Here is a 20,304-nt window from a genome sequence, read left to right on the forward strand (position 1 = left end):
AGAAAACAATTTTATTTAAAATTGTAATCTATGTTTTTTTGTTTCTCTTCTATTTTTTCAAGTACTTTCAGAATGCATGTAAAGTGAATTTCAAATTACACTACATGTAGAAATTATTGACATAAGCATATTATGATGACAAAGTTTATCTCAAAAGTATTTGAGGCTGTGTCATCTCAAGAGTGGAATGGGATAAAGGAAGAACAATGGAATTTGTTTCTATTTGTAAAAGTTACTGCTTTTAAAAGCAAGTTATTGACCTAACTAATCATAGGCCTTAGCCCTGCTCCAGAACCAAGGTTGACACTGTCCTTCCTGGGTGGGTAGGGAATAGAAATGGAAAGGAGGTTCTGCTGGTCAGCATGAAATTGTACAGTCCCTGCTAAGCTCAAGTTTTGCATTTCATGTTCTATATTTCAGAAACATTCCTGGATCCGAACACTGCCCCCTCGATGACCTAGAGAGATCCTAGCTCCCAGCCCACTGAGTGGCTTCAGCCTCACTGGTAGGTCTCTCTTCCAAAGCTCTGGAAACAGACTCCTGGGAGCAAGACGAAGGGAAGCGCAGGTGTTGCTGCCTTTCCCCAAGCCCTCCCCTCTTCATCCCTCAGGCACCTCCCAACTGCTGGCCCCTCTGCATGAGGCGCCCACCCAGGCCCGGCCTGCAGGGAACCCAGCTCTTCTTATAGATTCCTGCAGCCTCTAGAAGCTGATACTTGGAGTGAAGGCCTCACACGTGAGTTTCCCTCTGTTTAGGTTAAACTTGGCCTCCCCAGGCTCCTGCAATCCATACTTGATTTCCAGGAGTCCTCAGAGACATACATACACGTGTGTGTGTGTGTGTGTGTGTGTGTGTATATATATATATAAATTAAGATAGGGTCTGGCTCTGTAGCCCAGACTGGAGTACTGTGGCGTGATTGTAGTTCACTGCAACCTGGACCTCCGGGGCTCAAGTGATCCTCCCATCTCAGCCTCCTGAGTAGCTGGGACTGCCGGTGTGTACCACCACGTTTAAATAATTTTTTTAATATATATTTAGTAGAGAGGAGGTCTCACTGTGTTGCCTGAGCTGGTCTCGAACTCCTGGGCTCAAGTGATCCTCCTGCTTCGACTGGAATTACAGCCCACAGAGTGCTGGGATTACAGACGTGGGCCATCTCTCTGGGTCCTATAGACCTTATACCCCTTCATGGCTCTCTCATCCCCAAGTAAATTCAGAGATGTCCATGAGATGTCAGGGGTCACTTCCCATGGAACCACACAGGCTGGTCCTGCTTGCAATATTTCAGCCTTCAGGCCATGCAGACACCTTTCACGCCATTTCTTGCTTAAAACTCTTGACTCACTTCTCACCCTGTGCCTTGTAAGGTCCTCACCCGTGAGGTGCATTCACCCTTTGGATCCCCTAAGCCTCACCCTTCATTATGTCTGCACCGCAGCACCGCAGCTCCAGTGCAAGAGTCCTCGCCCTGGTCCTAGGATTCCACAGATCCCACCCCTCCTCTGAGACACCTGCCCATCTTGCTCTCATTGAGTCTTGCCCTCCGCCCTGCAGGCCTGCCCCTCATAAGCATGGCTTCCTCTGACCCAGTGTTGAAGGAGGTGGCTTGGGCCTGTCTGTTCACCTCCAATGTTCTTTTGTCCCAGATTCCACTCCACTAGAACATGTGCTTTCAGTAGGTGGGCATCTTATTCCATGCCCTTCCCTGTAAATATGTGGCCAAAGGGGATCAGGAGAGAGATGGGATCAGGAGAAAGAGAGACAGGAGAAAGAGAGAGAAAAAGAGAGGAAATAGAAAAACTGGGAAGGAGTGAAAAGGATGGGTGAGAACCATGAACAGATGGCAACGCAGAGGATGGGTGGGGAATTTGCAGACAGACACAGAGTGAAAGACAAAGCTGAGAAAGTGTGGGGCAGGGAGCAACTGGAGAAATGTAGAGAAAAGCTGCGTCTCCAGAGAGATGAAGACAGCAGGACAAGGAGAGGGGCAGAAAGGGGGAGGCTCCTCAGACAGAGTGGGGGAGAGGAGGAGGGATTTGGAGCCAGGGCAGACAGCAATGTGGTGCTGGGACAGCAAGACGGGACAGCTGGTGACAAGGAGAGCATAGGGAGAACCACAGCATGGGGAGGCTTGGGATCTGGGGGTGCCAGAGAATGGGGACAAGGGGTGTTAACAGGGAAGAGGGGATTAAATGGGGGGGAGCAGATGGGGAGCACATATGAGGGAAGAAAGAGGCAGAAATATGTGGAGATTGGGATTGGAACAGTGAAAAGACTGGGCAGAGAGAGGAATAAGAGGTGGAAGAAGTTGTAGGAATGGAGCAGAACAGGCAGAAGAGAAGGAAAGGAGGGAAGAAGGAGAGAAAGAGCAGGAGAGGAGGGGGGCTCAAAATGAGGAGCAGAAACCTGGGAGGAAACAGAGAAAAAGCCAGAGAGAGAAGTGAGGATGAGATATGTACAGAATGAAAGGGAAACACACAGGAAGGAAGAAGGAGCGGACCTTGGTTCAGGTGAGTGGTGAGTTGATTGAATATGGGTAATTTAGTTTTGGCATGTTGATTTCTGTCTTTATAATCTAACAGGTTTTAAATATGCTTAAAATACACAGATAAAGATGAGAATTGCAAAACTCTTATCTATAAGGCTATGCATTTTATAATTATGGCATCAGAGGTTAGCTTCCACTTACAACCTTTTCAGCCAGAGGGCAGTGACTTGACTCATTCATTTGTGTGCCACCCTTTTCCTCCCTTTCCCTGGGATGGGGTTGGGTAGAGGCGAGAACATGAGTTAATGTAATACTGATTACGTAATATTTAGTATTATATGATGCTGATTATAGTCAATATAATAGTGTACAGTCAATATAATAGTGAACACGCAACACGGAAAACTCATCACCAAAATGTGGAGGAACTTTTTCCCACCAGCAATGCATTTTCCATCCTACACTAACTGGGTGACGTTCTAGTTCAACTCAATTCTGACACTGTCCAACTAGCATTAGGATCAGATGCTGTTTACTGGTTGGTCAGTTCCACAGGGCTGCCCCCACTTCAGATGCCAGTCACAAGTCACAGGTTGGGACCTGAATTTCTGGGCGACCAAATGTAAATTGGGGATTCACTTGACCCCCCTCCTCAGGTTGTAGTAATCTGCCACAGTCATTCACTGAACTCAGGAAAACGCTTGGTTTACTCATTTGTTATAAGGTATGTTGCAAAGGACACAGATGAACAGCCAGATGGAAAAGCTGTGCTGGCCAGTTACTCAAACCCAAGGAAAGTGTTAGGGAAGCACATTGATCAGGTCAGTCAGAGCGTACAGCGTATGAAGTGAGGGCAGCCTTGTGTGACTGAGCTCTCAAGCTGTGGTGTCTGATTCTGTTATGTAGACAGTGTCAGAATTGAGGAAAACGGCAGGACTCCCTACCTGGGACTCCCTAGCTGGGAGTCTGCTGGAGAACCCGCCATTGTGGGGAAAATGACACATTTTGGTGACTAGAGGTGAAATGTTCTGTGTTGAGTGTCAGAGTAGTATGAACAATTTTTTTCCTCTCTGAACAGATCTCCAATGTGTAATAAAGCCTTTTTTTCTTCTACTTTTCCATCTTTAAGACAAAAAAATACTCTCAACTACATTTCCCTTTGTAATAAGGACCTATTTATGCTCTATTTAAGAGCATAATATACTAAAAACTAGTTTTACTTTGTCTTCTTTTTTTTTTTTTTTGTTTAATAAAAATATAGAGACAGGATCTTGCAGTGTTGGCCAGGCTGGTCTCAAACTCCTGGGCTCAAGTAGTCTTTCTACCTCAGCCTCCCATAGTGCTGGGATTACAAGCGTGAGCCATGTGCGGCCACTTTGTCTTCAATTCTTGCTTAAACCTTTGAATTACTGCTTGAATCTAGCTTTCACATCCAGCATTCCACTGATTCTTCCTTTTTCAGTCATCAGTGACCTCCCCATTCCTAAATGCCGTCATTCATGTCCTGTCCTCATCTTTTTCTTCCTATCGGTAGCGTGTAGCACAGCCAATCACTTCCTCTTTTGTTGTCTTGGCTTTTATGACACCCCGTTAACTTTTACATATCTATTCAATCTTCTTGCCACTCTGATCACTTTCTGCTTTCCTCTTCTCTTCTGGTGTCTCCAGAACTTTCTGTTCTCTGAATGTGTGCGTGCTCATGGCTCAGTCCTTACACCTCTTCTTGTCTCCTTCCACACCCACTGCCTTTCCTTACTGTCTCATCTTGTGGCTTTATGTCCCACCTATTAATACACGGCTCCATGTCCCCTGCAGACCCCCCTCTGAGGTCTAAAATCCTGTGTCCAGTTGTCTCCAAAACTCTCTGCAGGAATATCCCAACAGGCATCACCATCTTCATATGTCTAAAAGTGACTTCCTGGCTGGGTGCGCTGGCTCATGCCTGTAATCCTAGCACTTTGGGAGGCCGACGCAGGCAGATCACCTGAGGCCAAGAGTTTGAGACCAGCCTGGCCAACATGGCAAAACCCTGTCTCTACTAAAAATACAAAAAATTAGCCAGATGTGGTGGAGGGCGCCTGTAATCCCAGCTACTCGGGAGGCTGAGGCAGGAAAACCGCTTGAACCCAGGAGGCAGAGGCTGCAGTGAGCCAAGATCATGCCACTGCACTCCAGCCTGGGCAACAAGAGTAAAACTCTGTCTCAAAAATTAATTAATTAATTAATTAAAAGTGACTTCTCAAACTCCTCCAAACATGTCCACCCCCTGTAGTCTTAACACATCTCAGCTGAGGGCAACCCTGTACTTCCTGGGGCTCAGCTGAACTTCTTGTCATGTGTAAAATATGTAAGATATTATGTTGTAAGTGTGTTACTTTGTAAAATAAAGAAAAAATTATGCATTTACTTAAAACAGGTGAGCAAATACATGGTTTCATAAATTCTTTTGAGGTATGGAAGAAAGAATGTTTGAAGACCTCTCCCTGTGTGATCTGCCCCCTCAAGACCTCTCGGACGTCATCTCCTTCCTGTGTCCTCCCCGCCCCCTCTGCTCCAGCCACACAGGCCCCTTTCCTTTTCCTGGAGCCAAGGTTGCGCCTGCCTCAAGGCTTCCATGTGGGCTGGCCCTCTGCCTAGAACTCTCTGGCCTCTCAGCTGCAAGTGACAAGCAGCCTTTCTTCCTGAGGTCTTTGTCTGACATCACTTTCTCCGTGGAAACCTTTGTGGTGTCCCACAGCCTCCCATTTGACATGGCAGCCCCACCTTCACCCCCACCTCTGGTCCATGTTCCCTGTTGGGTGTGATTCTTTTTGCTCCTTCAATATCCAGTCTGGATCCTGGTGAGAACAAGTCCCCAGCAGAAGAGCAGAGGCAGAAGGTGGGGCCGTGCTGGCCTCGCCCCCTCAGTGCAGCTCAACCCTGGCTTCACGTTAGAGTGCCTAGGCGTTTTGCAGAGACATCTCTTGTACCCCCTTGGCATATTTTCATTTCAGTGTTTTAGAGCCCAGCCGAGTAATATTTAAAGTTGACTCTATTCTGTAGCCAGCATAGTACCAATCCCTGTCTTTTGTTTCTGAAGGCTGAGCTCAGCCTGGGATCCACAGAGAGGTGAGGGGGCTGTGTTCTGCATGGGGTTTGGTCAGGGCTGGGTCTGTGCCCTAAAGGGAAGCGCAGTCCAGCCCGGCTCCCCACTGCTGCAGCCTGTGTGGGCTTCTCCAGAAGGAGAGCAGGTTCTGAAGAAAGGGGTCAGAAACTCACTTCTTCCTGTAGGAGTTTCTCGTCCCCGTATTCCCCCGGTGCAGTGGGGCGCAGAGGACCATCTTTCCATAGGGTGAGATCTTCTGTGCATGTGATTGTGGCACATGAAGGGGTGTATAGATTCTCAGCCCTAAGCAGCATATTTTGGATATTCAGTATTGACTTCTAAGGACTCTTTTATGTTACCCAAGGAAGAAGTCTGGAAGAAGAGGAAGAGGAGAGAAAAGGAGGCAGGAATGGCCCTGACTCAGGTAAAGCGATATTCCTGGCGGGTTGTTCTTTTATTTCTTCTGAAATCCCTGGTATTGCCGTTGCGAATCTTCTCTGAGGCTGAAGCGTCCTGCCTGACAGCTTTGCTGACCCTCACCCGTGCCTTCCCTCAGTCCCTCTCATCTCGCTTAGATTCCGTCTCATCGGAACCCAGTGACATGAACTTGGGCAGAGGCGGCACTGGGCATGGGCCTGGGAAGGGCTCACACCCAGACGTGGATGGAGACGGGGTGAGGGTCCCGTGGTGTCAGGGCTGTTGGGCAGCAGGGATTGTTCAGGGGTCGCATCTGGATGTACTGTGAGCTCTGTGTAAACCGTGATAACAGGAGCTGCCCATGAAGTCAGGTATTACTGTGCACAAGTACCTGCTCACTGGCGTAGAATAAGAACACTAAGGGGAAAGCTTTCCTGCCTCATTTTTAGTGCATTTGAAGCCGAACAAATGAGTCATTGTGTTTCCGACTCCAAACTCGTAAAGACTGGGAACGGAATGGAAAATTTAGACGCTGATATTGGAGACAGATGATTCTTTCATTCCATCATCCAGTTTAATGTATGACATCAACATAAATGTGTAACAAGATTCATTAAACTCGTCTCAGAAACTCTATCCCATGGAGACTGTGATGCTCTTACAAGAAGCTTTGTCTGTCGGGTATTGCAGGTGAGAAAGGTATATGAGCAGAACAACCTTGCCGTGAGAGAGACTGGAACTGTATTTTTGTTTTACTGGTTACGAGTCAACATTTCGTTTCTTTTATTTTAAACATGGCATCATGTATATATTTGTTTTATAGTGAAACAGGACATTTATGCGCCAAGAGGTAAAGCATCCCTTTTCCTGTCCAGCCTTCCACCCTCCCTCACATCTCAGTGGGAAGCCACTGTTCTCAGTTGTGTGGGAAGGGTCAGTGTGAGTGTGAGTCCTGTAGAAATGTATTTTGACATCATTATGAGATTTCAACAAATTCCTCAGTGAATGTTTGGTTGTGATATGTTAACCTGCAAGTTTTGAACACTGACATGTTTTCACGTTAGGAAACAGGAGCTCACTTTTCTACATCCTTGTCGGAGCATTCTGGGAATGAAGACAGGTGGATCTTTTAACTTTCTCACTTTTATGAAGAATACCACACAGGGTGCTGCATGGTGGCTCACGCCTGTAATCCCAGCACTTGTGGAGGCCGGGGTGGGAGGATCATTTGAGCCCCAGAGATTGGGGCTGCAGTGAGTCATGATAGCACCACTGCACTTCAGCCTCAGTGACAGAACAAGACCTTGTCTCAAAGAGAAGAAAAAAGGTGCCACTCTGGCTGCCTGTGACCATGCTGACTTCACTGCAGATCATGGAGGGTTCCTCCAGGCTTGGCGATTGGAAGAGTGATCTCTTCTAGGATGGTGCATTGCCTGTGTTGCTAGATCTGGCAAGATTCTATCCCTATCCCAGGTGCAGAGGCGCCCTCTCGCACCAATACCACGTCAGATTTCCCCCTCATTAAGCAAACTTGCCACTGTGTTCATTTTATATTATGAAAATCTGGAGATAATGCACCCCATTGCATTTCCATTTTCTTATTCCTTGTGAGTCTGAGTGGGTTGCATTACTTTGTAGATGTGTATATATGAAATGAATTTTTATATTTTGCTCCATTTTCTGTTCCTGGAATTCAGGAGCTATTTTGTATTCTGCAGTTTATTTTCTTTTTAACTTTTATGACATTTTTTGAGATGGGGTCTCACTCTGTTGCTGGAGCGGGGCTGAAGTACAGCGGCTCTGTCACTTGACACGCAGGTTCAGTTGTTCGCTGCTTGCAGAGTTCAGTTAACAAGAGCAAGGTCTGGTAGAACGACAGTGACTTTTTAATTCCAAAGCTAGCTTTGGGGAGGAAGTACAGGCTTCCTGCCTTAAGGTACTGCATTGCTTTTGGAGCAGAAAGCAGGCACTTTTAAAAGGGGGGCTTGGCATGAATGACACGCAGGAGAGGAAGCAAGCAGGTGGGGGTCCCCCTAACTTGCTTCTGTGCCTTAGGTACTGGGGGGTTGAGCTGGCAACCACTGGTGCCTTCGTGGGCAGAACTAGGTCGTAAAAGTGGCTGAAACTCTCCGGGTGGGAGAGAGTGTTGTAGCAGCACTGTGGGTTGTAGATTGATTGCTGTCTCGAGGCCTGGCAGGTGAGAGTCCCCTCTGGAGCTCCAAGCACATAGTTAGATGAACTTGCCCTGTAGAGAGTGTCTGGTGAAGGGGAGGTAAAAGGTTCTAAGTGTATTTCTAAAGGGCTAAGTAGGAAGTAGAGAATGGGGGAAAATGGAGAAAAGAGAAAATAAGAGAAAAAAATAATAACTCACCCCCTTTTTCTTGGAAGAATGAGGGTACTCGGTTACAGTACAGTCGTGACTCACTGTAGCCTTGACCTCCTTGGCCCAAGCAGTTGTCCCACCTCAGTCTCCTGAGTAGCTGGAACTACAGTTGTGTGCTGCCACACCTAGCTAATTTTTTATGTTTTTGTTTTTTGTAGAGACAGGTTCTCACTATGTTGCCCAGGCTGGTCTTGAACTCCTGGGCCCAAGCCATCCTCCTGACTGTGCCTCCTAAAGTGCTGGGATTACGGCCATGAGCCATCGTGCTTGGTTTAATTCTTTATATACGCACTGTTGTCTTCCTTTCAATTACACATTATTCTATTGTAAAAGTAATCTTTCTTTGCTTACCCCTTTCTCAATTATTTGTTTGGTTTATCTTGTTTTGGAAGGCCTTATGAAATGAAATGGTATGCTTTATCTTTATCTACTGGTGGGTTGTTCACATGGCCTTTGTCTTTGACCCAGTTCCTGGCATATACAGCTCCTAAAATCTGTAGAGTTTCCCAAGTGTCGTCTTTTTGCATGCTGATGTAATGACTGATAGCTGGCAGCCTCCAACAGGCTTCAGGATAGGGCGTGGGTCACCAGAATATCCACGGCAAGATTGGAAGATTGGGGCTTTAAACTCCACTCCTCAGCTACCAGGGAGAGGGAGAGGCAATGACGGTTGATCACCAGTGGCCAATGGTTTAATCATGCCTATTTCATGAAATTTCTATGAAAACCCAAAAGGACACAGTTCAGAGAGAGCTGCAGGGTAGGTGCGCATGCGGAGATTCCTGACGGTAGCATGGCCAGGGAGGGCGTGGGAGTCCCAGCCCCTTTTCCCATACCTCACTGTCTGCATCTCTTCATATACATTTGTTGTAATATCTTTTATAATAAATGGGTACATGTACATAAAGTGTCTCCCTGAGGTCTGTGAGGTCTAGCAAATTAACTGAACCCAGTGAGGGAATTACAGGAACCCCGATTAATAGTCTTGTCAAAAGCACAGGAAGAACAACCAGGGGCTTGCTATTGGCACCCAAAGTGGGACTGAACCCTCAACCTGTGGGATTTGACACTGTCTCCAGGTCGATGGTGTTGAAACTGAACTGGGGTTGGAGGACACCCAGGCGGTGCCTGCTGCACAATTGATTGCTTGCTGGTATGGGGGAAAACTATACATCCGTTTATATATTTATTTGTTTGTTTGTTTATTGTTTTGAGACAGGGTCTCACTCTGTTGTCCAGGCTGGAGTTCAGTGGTGGGATCACAGCTCACTGCAGCCTGGATCTCGGGCTCAAGGGATCCTCCCACCTTGGCCTCTGGAGTAACTGAGACTATAGGCACACACCACCATGCCCAGCTTGAATTTTTGTAGAGATGAAGTTTCATTCCATTTCCCAGGCTGGTCTCCTGAGCTCACGCAGTACTCCTGCCTTGGCCTGCTAAAGTGCTGGGATTATAGGCGTGAGCCACTGTACCTGGCACATCTGATTTTAGAAGCATTTTCTGAGATTATACTAGGAAAACAATTTGATTTTCCACAGAATGTGTCTTATGAATTTGAATGTTTGTGTGTACATTGGTACATACTTTATTTGATTCATTTTATACTTTTTTTTTTTTTTTTTGAGACGGAGTCCCCTCACTCTGTCGCCAGGCTGGAGTGCACCGGCCCGGATCTCAGCCTCACGTGCCAAGCTCCCGCCCTCCCAGGTTCACGCCATTCTCCTGCCTCACCTCCCGAATAGCTGGGGACTACAGGCGCCCGCCACCCTCGCCGGGCTAGTTTTTTTTTTTATTTTTTAGTAGAGACGGGGTTTCACCGTGTTAGCCAGGATGGTCTCGATCTCCTGACCTCGTGATCTGCCCGTCTCGGCCTCCCAAAGTGCTGGGATTACAGGCTTGAGCCACCGCGCCCGGCCGATTCATTTTATACTATTTAGCTTCAGGGGGTACACGTGAGATTTCTTACGTGGGCATATTTTGTGATGTTGAGGTTTAGTCTTCCGAAGATCCCGTCACCCAAGTAGTGAACATGGTACCCGATAGATAGTTTTTCAGCCCTTCCCCTCTTCCTTCCTGTTGCTTTTTGGAGTCCTTAGTGTCTGTTGTTCTCATCTTTGTGTTCTTGTGCACCCAGTGTTTAGCTTCCATCGTGAGAATGTGCAGTATTTTTCTATTTGTGCATTAATTCGCTAGGGATAATGGCTTCCAGCTGCATCCATGTTGTTGCAAAGGACATGATTTTGTTTTTTAATGGCTGTATAATATTCCATAGGGTATATGTCTACTGTATTTTCTTTATCTGATCCACTGTTGATGGTCACCTAGGTTGATTCCATGTCTTTGCTATTGTAAATAGTGCTACAATAAACATACGAATACAGGTGTCTTTTTGAGAGAAAAATCTATTTTCCTTTGGGTACATATCCAGTAATGGGATTGCTGGGTTGAATTGTAATTCTGTTAGTCTTTGAGAAATCTCCGAACTGCTTTCCACACGGTCTGAACAAATTTGCATTCCCATAAGTGTATGAGTGTATAAGTGTTTTCTTTTCTCCGAAGCCTTGTCAATATTTGTTATTTTTTTGACTTTTTTTTTTTTTTTTTGAGACAGAGTCTCGCTCTGTCGCCCGGGCTGGAGTGCAGTGGCCGGATCTCAGCTCACTGCAAGCTCCGTCTCCCGGGTTTACGCCATTCTCCTGCCTCAGCCTCCCAAGTAGCTGGGACTACAGGCGCCCGCCACCTTGCCCGGCTAGTTTTTTTTTGTATTTTTTAGTAGAGACGGGTTTTCACCGTGTTAGCCAGGATGGTCTCGATCTCCTGACCTCGTGATCCACCCGTCTCGGCCTCCCAAAGTGCTGGGATTACAGGCTTGAGCCACCGCGCCCGGCCTTTTTTGACTTTTTAATAATAGCTATTATGCCTGGTATGAAGTGGTGTCTCATTATGGTTTTGATTTGCATTCTCTGATGATTGGGGTGTTGAGCATTTTTTCATATACTTGTTGGCCAATAGTACGACTTCTTTTGAGAAGTGTCTATGTTATTTTCCCACTTTTTAGTAGGGTAATTTGTTTTCTTCTTGTTGATATGCTTATGTTTCTTATAGATTCTGGATATTAGTCATTTGTCAGATGTGTAGTTTGCAAGTATTTTCTCCCATTCTGTAGATTGTTTATTTTGTTGATAGTTTGTTTTTCTGTAACAAGCTCTTTAATTAAGTTCCACTTGTCTGTTTTTCATTTTGCTGCATTTACTATTGAGGTCTTCATAAATTCCTTGCTTAGGCCAACGTCTTCTAGAATTTTTATAGTTGGAGGTCTTATATTATTTAATCCATCTCAAGTTAATTTTTTTATATGGTGAGAGATAGGGGTCCAGTTTCATTCTTCTGCAGGTGTTTAGCCAGTTTTCCCAGCACCACTTATTGAATAGGGTATCCTTTCCTCATTGTTTATTTTTGTTGATTTTGCTGAAGATCAATTGGTTGGAGGTGTGGGCCTTTATTTTAGGGGTCTCTGTTCTATTCCATTGGTATATGTGTCTGTTTCTGTACCAGTACCATGCTATTTTGTTTACTGTAGCCTTGCGATATAGTTTGAAGTCAGGTAATGTGATGCATCCAGCTTTATTCCTTTTGCTTAGGATTGTCTTGGCTCTTTGAGCTCTTTTTTTGCTTTCATATACATTTTAGAAGGTTTTTCTAATTCTGTGAAAAGTGATGTTGATCATTTAATAGGAAATACTGTTGAATCTATAGATTGCTTTGGGCAGTTTGGACATATCAGTGATATTGATTCTTTCAACCCATGAGCATGAAATGCTTTTCCATTTGTTTGTGTTGTCTCTGATTTCTTTCACTGGTATTTTGTAGTTCATAGAGATAGTTCACCACCTTGGTTAGACATATTTCTAGGCATTTTGGGGGGTGTGTGGCTATTTTTAATAGGATTGCATTCTTGATGATGTGTTTCTCAGCTTGAACGTTACTGGCGTTTAAGAGTGCTGCTGATTGGGCCAGGCACAGTGGCTCACACCTGTAATCCCAGCACTTTGAGAGGCCAAGGCAGGCCTTTTTTTTTTTTTTTTTTTTTTTTGAGACGGAGTTTCGCTCTTGTTGCCCAGGCTGGAGTGCAGTGGTGTGATCTTGGCTTACTGCAACCTCTGCCTCCTGAGTTCAACTGATTCTTCTGCCTCAGCCTCCTGAGTAGCTGGGATTACAGGCACACATCACCATGCCTATTTTCATCATTCTTCTATTTCATTTTCTCCTTTTATTTTTTAATTTTTTAGAGACAGGGTCTCACTTTGTAGCCCAGGCTGGAGTACAGTGGTGTGATCATAGCTTACTGCACCTTCAACCTCCTAGGCTCAAATGATCCTCCTACCTCAGCCTCCTGAGTAGCTGGGACTACAGGCTCCTGCCACTACACCCAGCTAATTTTGTGTATTTTTTTTTCCCGATATGGCAACTCTTGTTGCCCAGGCTGGAGTGTAATGGTATGATCTCAGCTCATTGCAACTTCCATCTCCTGGGTCCAAGCGATTCTCCTGCCTGAGCCTCCCAATTAGCTGGGATTACAGGCGCCCGCCACCGTGCCCAGCTAAGTTTTTGTATTTTTGTAGAGACGGGGTTTCATCATGTTGACAGGCTGGTCTTGAACTCTTGACCTCAGGTGATCCACTTGCCTCGGCCTCCCAAAATGCTGGGATTACAGGCATGAGCCACCGCACCTGGCCCATTTTTTGTAGAGACGACAGTCTCCCTATGTTGCCCAGACTGGTCTTGAACTCCTGGCCTCAAGCGACCCTCCTCCCTCAGCATCCCAAGGTTCTGGGAGAAGGGGCATCAACCACTGTGCCTAGCCTCATTTTCTCCTTTTTTCACTTCACTATTGATTTCTTCTGCCTGGTCAAGTCTGCTTTTTTTTTTTTTTTTTTTGTTTTGTTTTGTTTTGTTTTGTTTTGTTTTGGTGACAGAGTCTTGTTGTCACCCAGGCTGGAGTGTAGCGGCACAATCATAGTTCACTGGAACCTTGAACTCTTGCACTCGAGCAGTCCTCCCACCTCAGCCTCTCAAGTAGCTGGGACTAAAGATGCATGCCACCATGCCCCAGCTCATTTTTATTTATTTATTTTTTTTGTAGAAATGGGGTCTTACTATGTTGCCAGGTTGGTTTTGAACTCACAGGCTCAAGCAGCCCTCTCGGCTCAGCCTTCCAAAGTGCTGGGATTACAGGCATGAGCCACTACGCCTGGCTCTAGTGTGTTTTTTAGTTCAGTTATGTTTTTCAGTCTAGAATTTCTGTTTCTTCTTCATAGTTGTTATCTCTTTGTTGATAATCTCATATTTATTGTTTTTCTGATTTTCTGAAGTTGTTTATGAGTACTGCCTTAATACATTGAGCAACTTTAGGAGTCTTTTTATTTCTTTGATAATTGTGTGTGTGTGTGTGTGTATATATATATATATGCTTCTTTAGTATTACTTTGTGGTGATTTAATGTGTTGCTGTATACGGTCCATGTTTCATTTTTTTCTTTTGATATCTTTTTTTTTTTTTTTTGAGACGGAGTCTCACTCTGTCGCCCAGGCTGGAATGCAGTGGTGCAATCTCAGCTCACTGCAACCTCCGCCTCCTGGGTTCAAGCGATTTTCTGCCTCGGCCTCCTGAGTAGCTGGGATTGCAGTCACCTGCCACCATGCCCTGCTAATTTTTATATTTTAAATAGAGATGGGATTTCACCGTGTTGGCCAGGCTGGTCTCGAACTCCTGACCTCGTGATCCACCCGCCTTGGCCTCCCAAAGTGCTGGGATTACAGGCGTGAGCCCCCGCGCCCGGCCTCTTTTGATATCTTGTTACCTCCTGTTGGGACCTCAGCTTTTCACTAATCAGCCACTTCTAGTTTTTGATTTTGGCTTCCCTCAGGGAAGACATGCTACAGTCATCCTGACTAGAGGCTCTGGAGATCCCTCAAGCCTTTTCTAGGGACCTTTTGCTTGTAGCTTAACTGCAGCAGTTGTGCAGTTTGTGTGCCGGAAAGCCTCTGTTGTCTGACGGCTGTTCCGCAGCAGCTTTGCTTGGCTGGTGTTCTAGTCAGGTGGGGGCTGCACCGCCACCTAGTGTCTGCCTACGTTACTACAAGCTCTGGTTTAGGATGGATGGCTTTGTTCTCAGCAGCTTCCTTACCTGGGGTCCTGTTACTTCAGTGTTTATATTCAGGCAAGACAGAAACTTGTCCCTTAGCAGTGCCCTGAAAAGTCAGAACGTTATGAGCCTTGTGTGGTATTACAGGAAAAAAGAGAAGAAAAGAAGTCAGAATGTTAGATGGATATTCCCATACTTTCTCTCCCCAGGAGAAAATGGAAGTGTGGTTTTCTCACAGGGATACTGCATCATGCCAGGGTAGGGCCTCAGGTGAGTAGGTGTTTCACAAGAGTTCTAACCTCTGATGTGGTTGCCAGATTTCCCACAAAGGCGACTTAGTCCATGTAGTGTTATTAAATCTGTGTCTCCATGGGTAGTGGTTGGAACTTCCTACTCCTCTGTCTTTTTTTTTTTTTGAGACGGAGTCTCGCTCTGTCGCCCAGGCTGGAGTGCAGTGGCTGGATCTCAGCTCACTGCAAGCTCCGCCTCCTGGGTTCCTGCCATTCTCCTGCCTCAGCCTCCCGAGTAGCTGGGACTACAGGCGCCCGCCACCGCGCCTGGCTAATTTTTTGTATTTTGGTAGAGACGGGGTTTCACCGTGGTCTTGATCTCCTGACCTTGTGATCCGCCCGCCTCGGCCTCCCAAAGTGCTGGGATTACAGGCGTGAGCCACCGCGCCCGGCCTCCTCTGTCTTATAGACAGCATCACTTCAGTACAGTTTTCTTTTTCTTTTTGAGATGGAGTCTCACTCTGTCGCCCAGGCTGGAGTGCAGTGGCGTGATCTTGGCTCACTGCAACTTCCACCTCCTGGGTTTAAGTGATTGTCCTGCCTTAGCCTCCTGAGTAGCTTGGACTACAGGCACATGTCACCATGCCTGGCTAATTTTTGTATTTTTAGTAGAGACGGGGTTTCACCATGTTGGCCAGGCTGGTCTCGAACTCCTGACTTCAAGTGATCCACCTGCCTCGGCCTTTCAAAGTGCTAGATTACAGGCATGAGCCACCACGCCCAGCTGCATTATCATTTCTTAAGGTATCAGTTGTGCTTTAGTTCATGTAGATATTGAATATCACTCAGTATGGCAAACATAATATCTAACACTTCCATAGAGATAACCTTGTTTCCAGTTTTTTATTTGTATACTTATTGCCCATAAAGCTGAGAAATCGACACTAATATAGAGGATATCACAACCTCTTAAGTAAAAGAATAATCAGACAGAATTAGGGAGACATAACTTGCTCAAAAGTCCTTAATGTGTAGGAAAATAGGGGAAAAACAGACTCAGTTTCTCCTACTTTGCTTCCATAATATGAATATTTCTGTGATCTTGGAGGTATTGGGTTTTCCTCTACACATCAAATAAACAGTTCTGCAACAGACCCCAAATGGCTGTTCTCATACTCGATTCCATTCTGACACTGTCTCTCTGGATATAGGGTCAGCTCCCATAGGCTGAGGGTTCAGTCCCACAACAGCGCACACACTTTCATGCCAGTTGCAAACACAGGTTGTGGCCTGTGCTTCTCAATGACCAACTGTGAATTGTGAATTCCGGTGACCCCCTCCTTGGAATTGATTAGTTTGCTTGAGTGGCTCACAGAACACAGGGACACACTTTACTCATATTTACCCATTTATAAGAGAAGATAGTACAAAGCACACAGATGACCATCTAGATGGAAGTGATCTATTAGCTGAGGTCTGGGAGAGGAGCGAGGAGCTGGGATGTATTCTCTCATGTATTCTGTCTTTTTTGAGTTTTCATGGAGGCCCCATTATGGAGGCTTTGCTCCCATCATTAGCATTGGTGATCAACTGAACCTTCATTCCCTCTGCCCTCCCGAGAGGACAGAGGCTTAGTCTAGCCGAGCCTCAGTCTTTCCAGTGACCACCCTCCGAGCCTTAGTTCCAGTGACCGCTCTCCATCCTGAAGCTGCCTCGGTGCTCCAGCCACCAGTTATCCCATTAATGTACAAAAAGATACCACTCCACAGATTTCAATAGAGCTCTCATGTCAGGAGAGGGGGATGAAGACCAAATCTGTATGTCACATTGTCACAATCTGGATCTGTCAGCTCACCCACTTCAGTTTAACCTATTCTCACAGTTTTCTCCTCTTCTCCTTTTATGTGAAGTTTTGAACTCTCCCCTTAGCCACTTAGTGAAATGTGTTTTTCATTTTAGGTACGGTTGACATTTAGGGATGTGGCCATAGAATTCTCTCAGGAGGAGTGGAAGTGTCTGGACCCTGCTCAGAGGACTCTCTACAGGGACGTGATGTTGGAGAACTACTGGAACCTAGTTTCTCTGGGTGAGGATGACTTTCTTCCGGAAGTCAAGATCTGTTCTTGTCTGTTGTTGCATTTTCGCCTATGAGTCCCTGGAAAGCCCCTGCATTGCTTGGCTGAGATTGAAGTCCTGTTGGCGCTGAAATGGAAAGCTTCATCGTGGGAAACCTGGACTTTAACCTTCCCCTTTTTCAGGTGTTCTGCCTCCTTTGCGCTTCATCATTTGAGGTTTCCGAGCTTCTATACGCGTGATACGTTGTGTTAGACTTTTGAAACGTCACATTTCCTGTTTTCTACCTCTCCGCTTTGGATTCAGTTGGTAGTGGAATAGAGCCTTCTATCTGCATGTTACCATGTTTCCTGGGTATTCAGAAGGAGGCATTCAGTGGATGTTTTTTTTTTTTTTTTTTTTTTTTTTTTTTTTTTTTTTTTTTTTTTTTTTTTGCAGAGTCTCGCTTTGTCGCCCAGGCTGGAGTGCAGTGGTGCAATCTCAGCTCACTGCAAGCTCTGCCTCCCGAGTTCACGCCATTCTCCTGCCTTAGCCTCCCGAGTAGCTGGGACCACAGGCTCCCGCCACCACACCACACGCAGCTAATTTTTTTGTATTTTTAGTAGAGACAGGTTTCACCGTGTTAGCCAGGATGGTCTCCATCTCCTGACCTCGTGATCTGCCTACCTCAGCTTCTCAAAGTGCTGGGATTACAGACATGAGCCACTGCGCCTGGCCCAGTGGATGAATTTTTGAAGTTTTTTAGATCCACCTGTAATATCCTCTCATGTAAACATAGGGCTGGGATTCTGGAAAAGCCCTAGCACATTGTGATCCTTTCTTTTTATAAACAGGACTGTGTCATTTTGATATGAATATTATCTCCATGTTGGAGGAAGGGAAAGAGCCCTGGACTGTGAAGAGCTGTGTGAAAATAGTGAGAAAACCAAGAATGCGGGAATGTGTCAAAGGTGTGATCACAGGTAAGAGCTCAGATGGACAGAGAGAAGGCCACTCCTTAACTAGAGTGTGGGAGGCTGGGCACAGTTGCTCATGCCTGTAATCTCAACACTTTGGGAGGCCAAGGCGGGCAGATCACTTGAGGTCTGGAGTTCGAGACCAGCCTGACCAACATTGTGAAACCCTGTCTCTACTAAAAATACAAAAAAATTAGCTGGGTGTGGTGGCGCATGCCCATAGTCCCAGCTACTCAGGAGGCTGAGGCAAGAGAATTGCTTGAACCCAGGAGGCGGAGGTTGCAGTGAGTCAAGATCATGCTACTGCACTGCAGCCTGGGTGACAGAACGGAACTCCGTCTCAAAGTAAATAAATAAAAAAAGTGTGGGAAACTCTCTGCAAATGAGAGAGTTCTTTGGGGAAATAAGTTGCCTCCGAGACAGAGGCAAAGTCTTTATCATGATGGACAACACCCTGTCATTTGAACTCTGTGGTTCCTTTTGAAGAGACTGCTTTCTTTCTTGGTCTCTCCCTCTGTGTTTAATTCCATATGGTGCTCAGTTCTTAGTCCATATGGGTCAGAGGTGAAGCCTCCATAGTGCTTAGTCCTAACATTTAGACTTATTTATGTTCTACCCCATTTCCTGTGCATGGAAGACCTGCTCAGGAGATGGAAACATTGGCTGCTTTCCTTGGCATCTGCTGCCCCGAACCTCATGGAAGAGTCTCCAGCCATCTCTGCCTGTCGAGTTCCCTCAGCCATTTCTTCCATTCTGCTTTTGCCATTCTTCTTGGGGGTGTGTGATAAGTGAGTGGGTTCTATCTTCTGAGATTGTTCTCAGCATAACTGTAAAGACACCTAACAAAATCATTCTCTCATTGATTCTTAGTCTTACATGGGGTGCATATTCTGTTTTTCCAGGCTTTAGCATAGAAGTACATGTACTTCATGTCCTCACTTATATTTGGAATCTAAACCAATAAAACTAATAGCAGCAAAGAGTAGAGTGTGGGTTACCACAGGTTGAGGACTGGAGGGAATAGGGAGATGTCGGTCACTGGGTGAAAACATTAGGAGTAAATGATAGGTTTTTGAGATGACTTATATGGTAATAAGCTTGTTTCCATCAGTCCACATTGTATACCTATAACAGAATATCAGTTTGTTTCCTGTAAATATATATAACTATAATTTGTCAATATAGAATTTTTTTTAAAAAAATCATATTCTAGTTCTTGTTATCTGTGCTGGTTCTAAAATAAAATCTTTCTTAAGAGAAAATTGTTTATTTTCCACAGACAATAAATTTTTTTTTTTTTTTTTTTTTGACACAAAGTTTCACTCTTGTTGCCCAGGCTAGAGTGTAATGGTGGGATCTCAGCTCACCACAACCTCTGCCTCCTGGATTCAAGAGATTCTCCTGCCTCAGCCTCCCAAGTAGCTGGGATTACAGGCATGTGCCACCACGCCTGGTTAATTTTGTATTTTTAGTAGAGACAGGGTTTCTCCACGTTGGTCAGGCTGGTCTCGAACTCTCGACCTCAGGTGATCCACCTGCTGCAGCCTCCCAAAGTGCTGGGATTATAGGCGTGAGCTACTGCGCCTGGACAGTAATTTTTTTTTTTAAGTTTCCACACATGGCCTTAAACAAGAACATTTTATATATATAGTTATTCCTCTCAATTCATTTTATCATGGGCTGCTAGTATTTAGTTGATTTTAATAAAATTAACACATTATGGTTTTCAGCATGTGTTATGAAATATAACTGTCAGGCCAGGCGCGGAGGCTCATGCCTGTAATCCCAGCACTTTGGGGGGCTGAGGCAGGCAGATAGTGAGGTCAGGAGTTCAAGACCAGCCTGACCAACATGGTGAAGTCCTGTCTCTACTAAAAATACAAAAATTATGCAGGTGTAATGGTGCACGCCTGCAGTCCCAGCTATTCGGGAGGCTGAGGCAGGAGAGTCACTTGAACCCTAGAGGCGGGGATTGCAGTGAGCCGAGACCGTGCCACTACACTCCAGCCTGGGGAACAGAGCAAGACTTTGTCTAAAAAAAAAAAAAAAAAAAAAACAAAGAAATATAACTGTCATGTACCACTTACTAATGTTGCAAAATGCCTGCTCTGTGTGGATATAGTTATATAATAGGTATTTCAAGACATTTTTTTCTGACATAGTTTTATTGAATATTCATTTTCCTAGTGCTGTTATGGTTTTGCAGTTCAGAATTCCTGCTTCTTAATTATGTTTCCTGTGAGCCCTTTCCATCATAATATATTATGTTGTACTTTAGCATGTATTTGTACATAATGAATATGCTTTAAATATGTATAATTTATTTTCTTCAACTGAGATAGCCATATGTTTTGGCCAATTGGTATGTGCTGTGAGGTCATGGTGGAGAAATAATCCTTTGATTGCTAACATAGGATTGCATAATGTGAGTGTTTTGGTCATAGGTAGTTTGAAGCTAGGCTGCCCCGCTTTATTTTTTTATTTTTTTAATTTTTTTAATTTTTAATTTTTTATTTTTTTTTA

General features: G+C 45.2%; 1 protein-coding gene across 4 annotated transcripts in view; it reads left to right on the forward strand.

Moving 5' to 3' along the window:
* Window positions 1-20,304, forward strand: part of ZNF160 (zinc finger protein 160) — a 40,842-nt gene that overhangs the window by 13,234 nt on the left and 7,304 nt on the right. The window contains exons 2-6 of one of the 4 annotated variants that reach the window (XM_017859320.1): window positions 421-505; window positions 611-735; window positions 5,941-6,000; window positions 16,712-16,838; window positions 17,659-17,787. In XM_017859320.1, the coding sequence (XP_017714809.1) occupies window positions 5,986-6,000; window positions 16,712-16,838; window positions 17,659-17,787 (271 nt within the window). In that variant the 5' untranslated portion in view covers window positions 421-505; window positions 611-735; window positions 5,941-5,985. Of the gene's footprint in view, window positions 1-420; window positions 736-5,940; window positions 6,001-16,711; window positions 16,839-17,658; window positions 17,788-20,304 lie in introns of all 4 variants that reach the window. The other 3 variants (XM_017859324.1, XM_017859323.1, XM_017859325.1) reach the window with 3 other exon arrangements.

This window comes from Rhinopithecus bieti, unplaced genomic scaffold (genome assembly GCF_001698545.2).
Source record: "Rhinopithecus bieti isolate Rb0 unplaced genomic scaffold, ASM169854v2 scaffold_50799, whole genome shotgun sequence".
Taxonomy (NCBI): domain Eukaryota; kingdom Metazoa; phylum Chordata; class Mammalia; order Primates; family Cercopithecidae; genus Rhinopithecus; species Rhinopithecus bieti.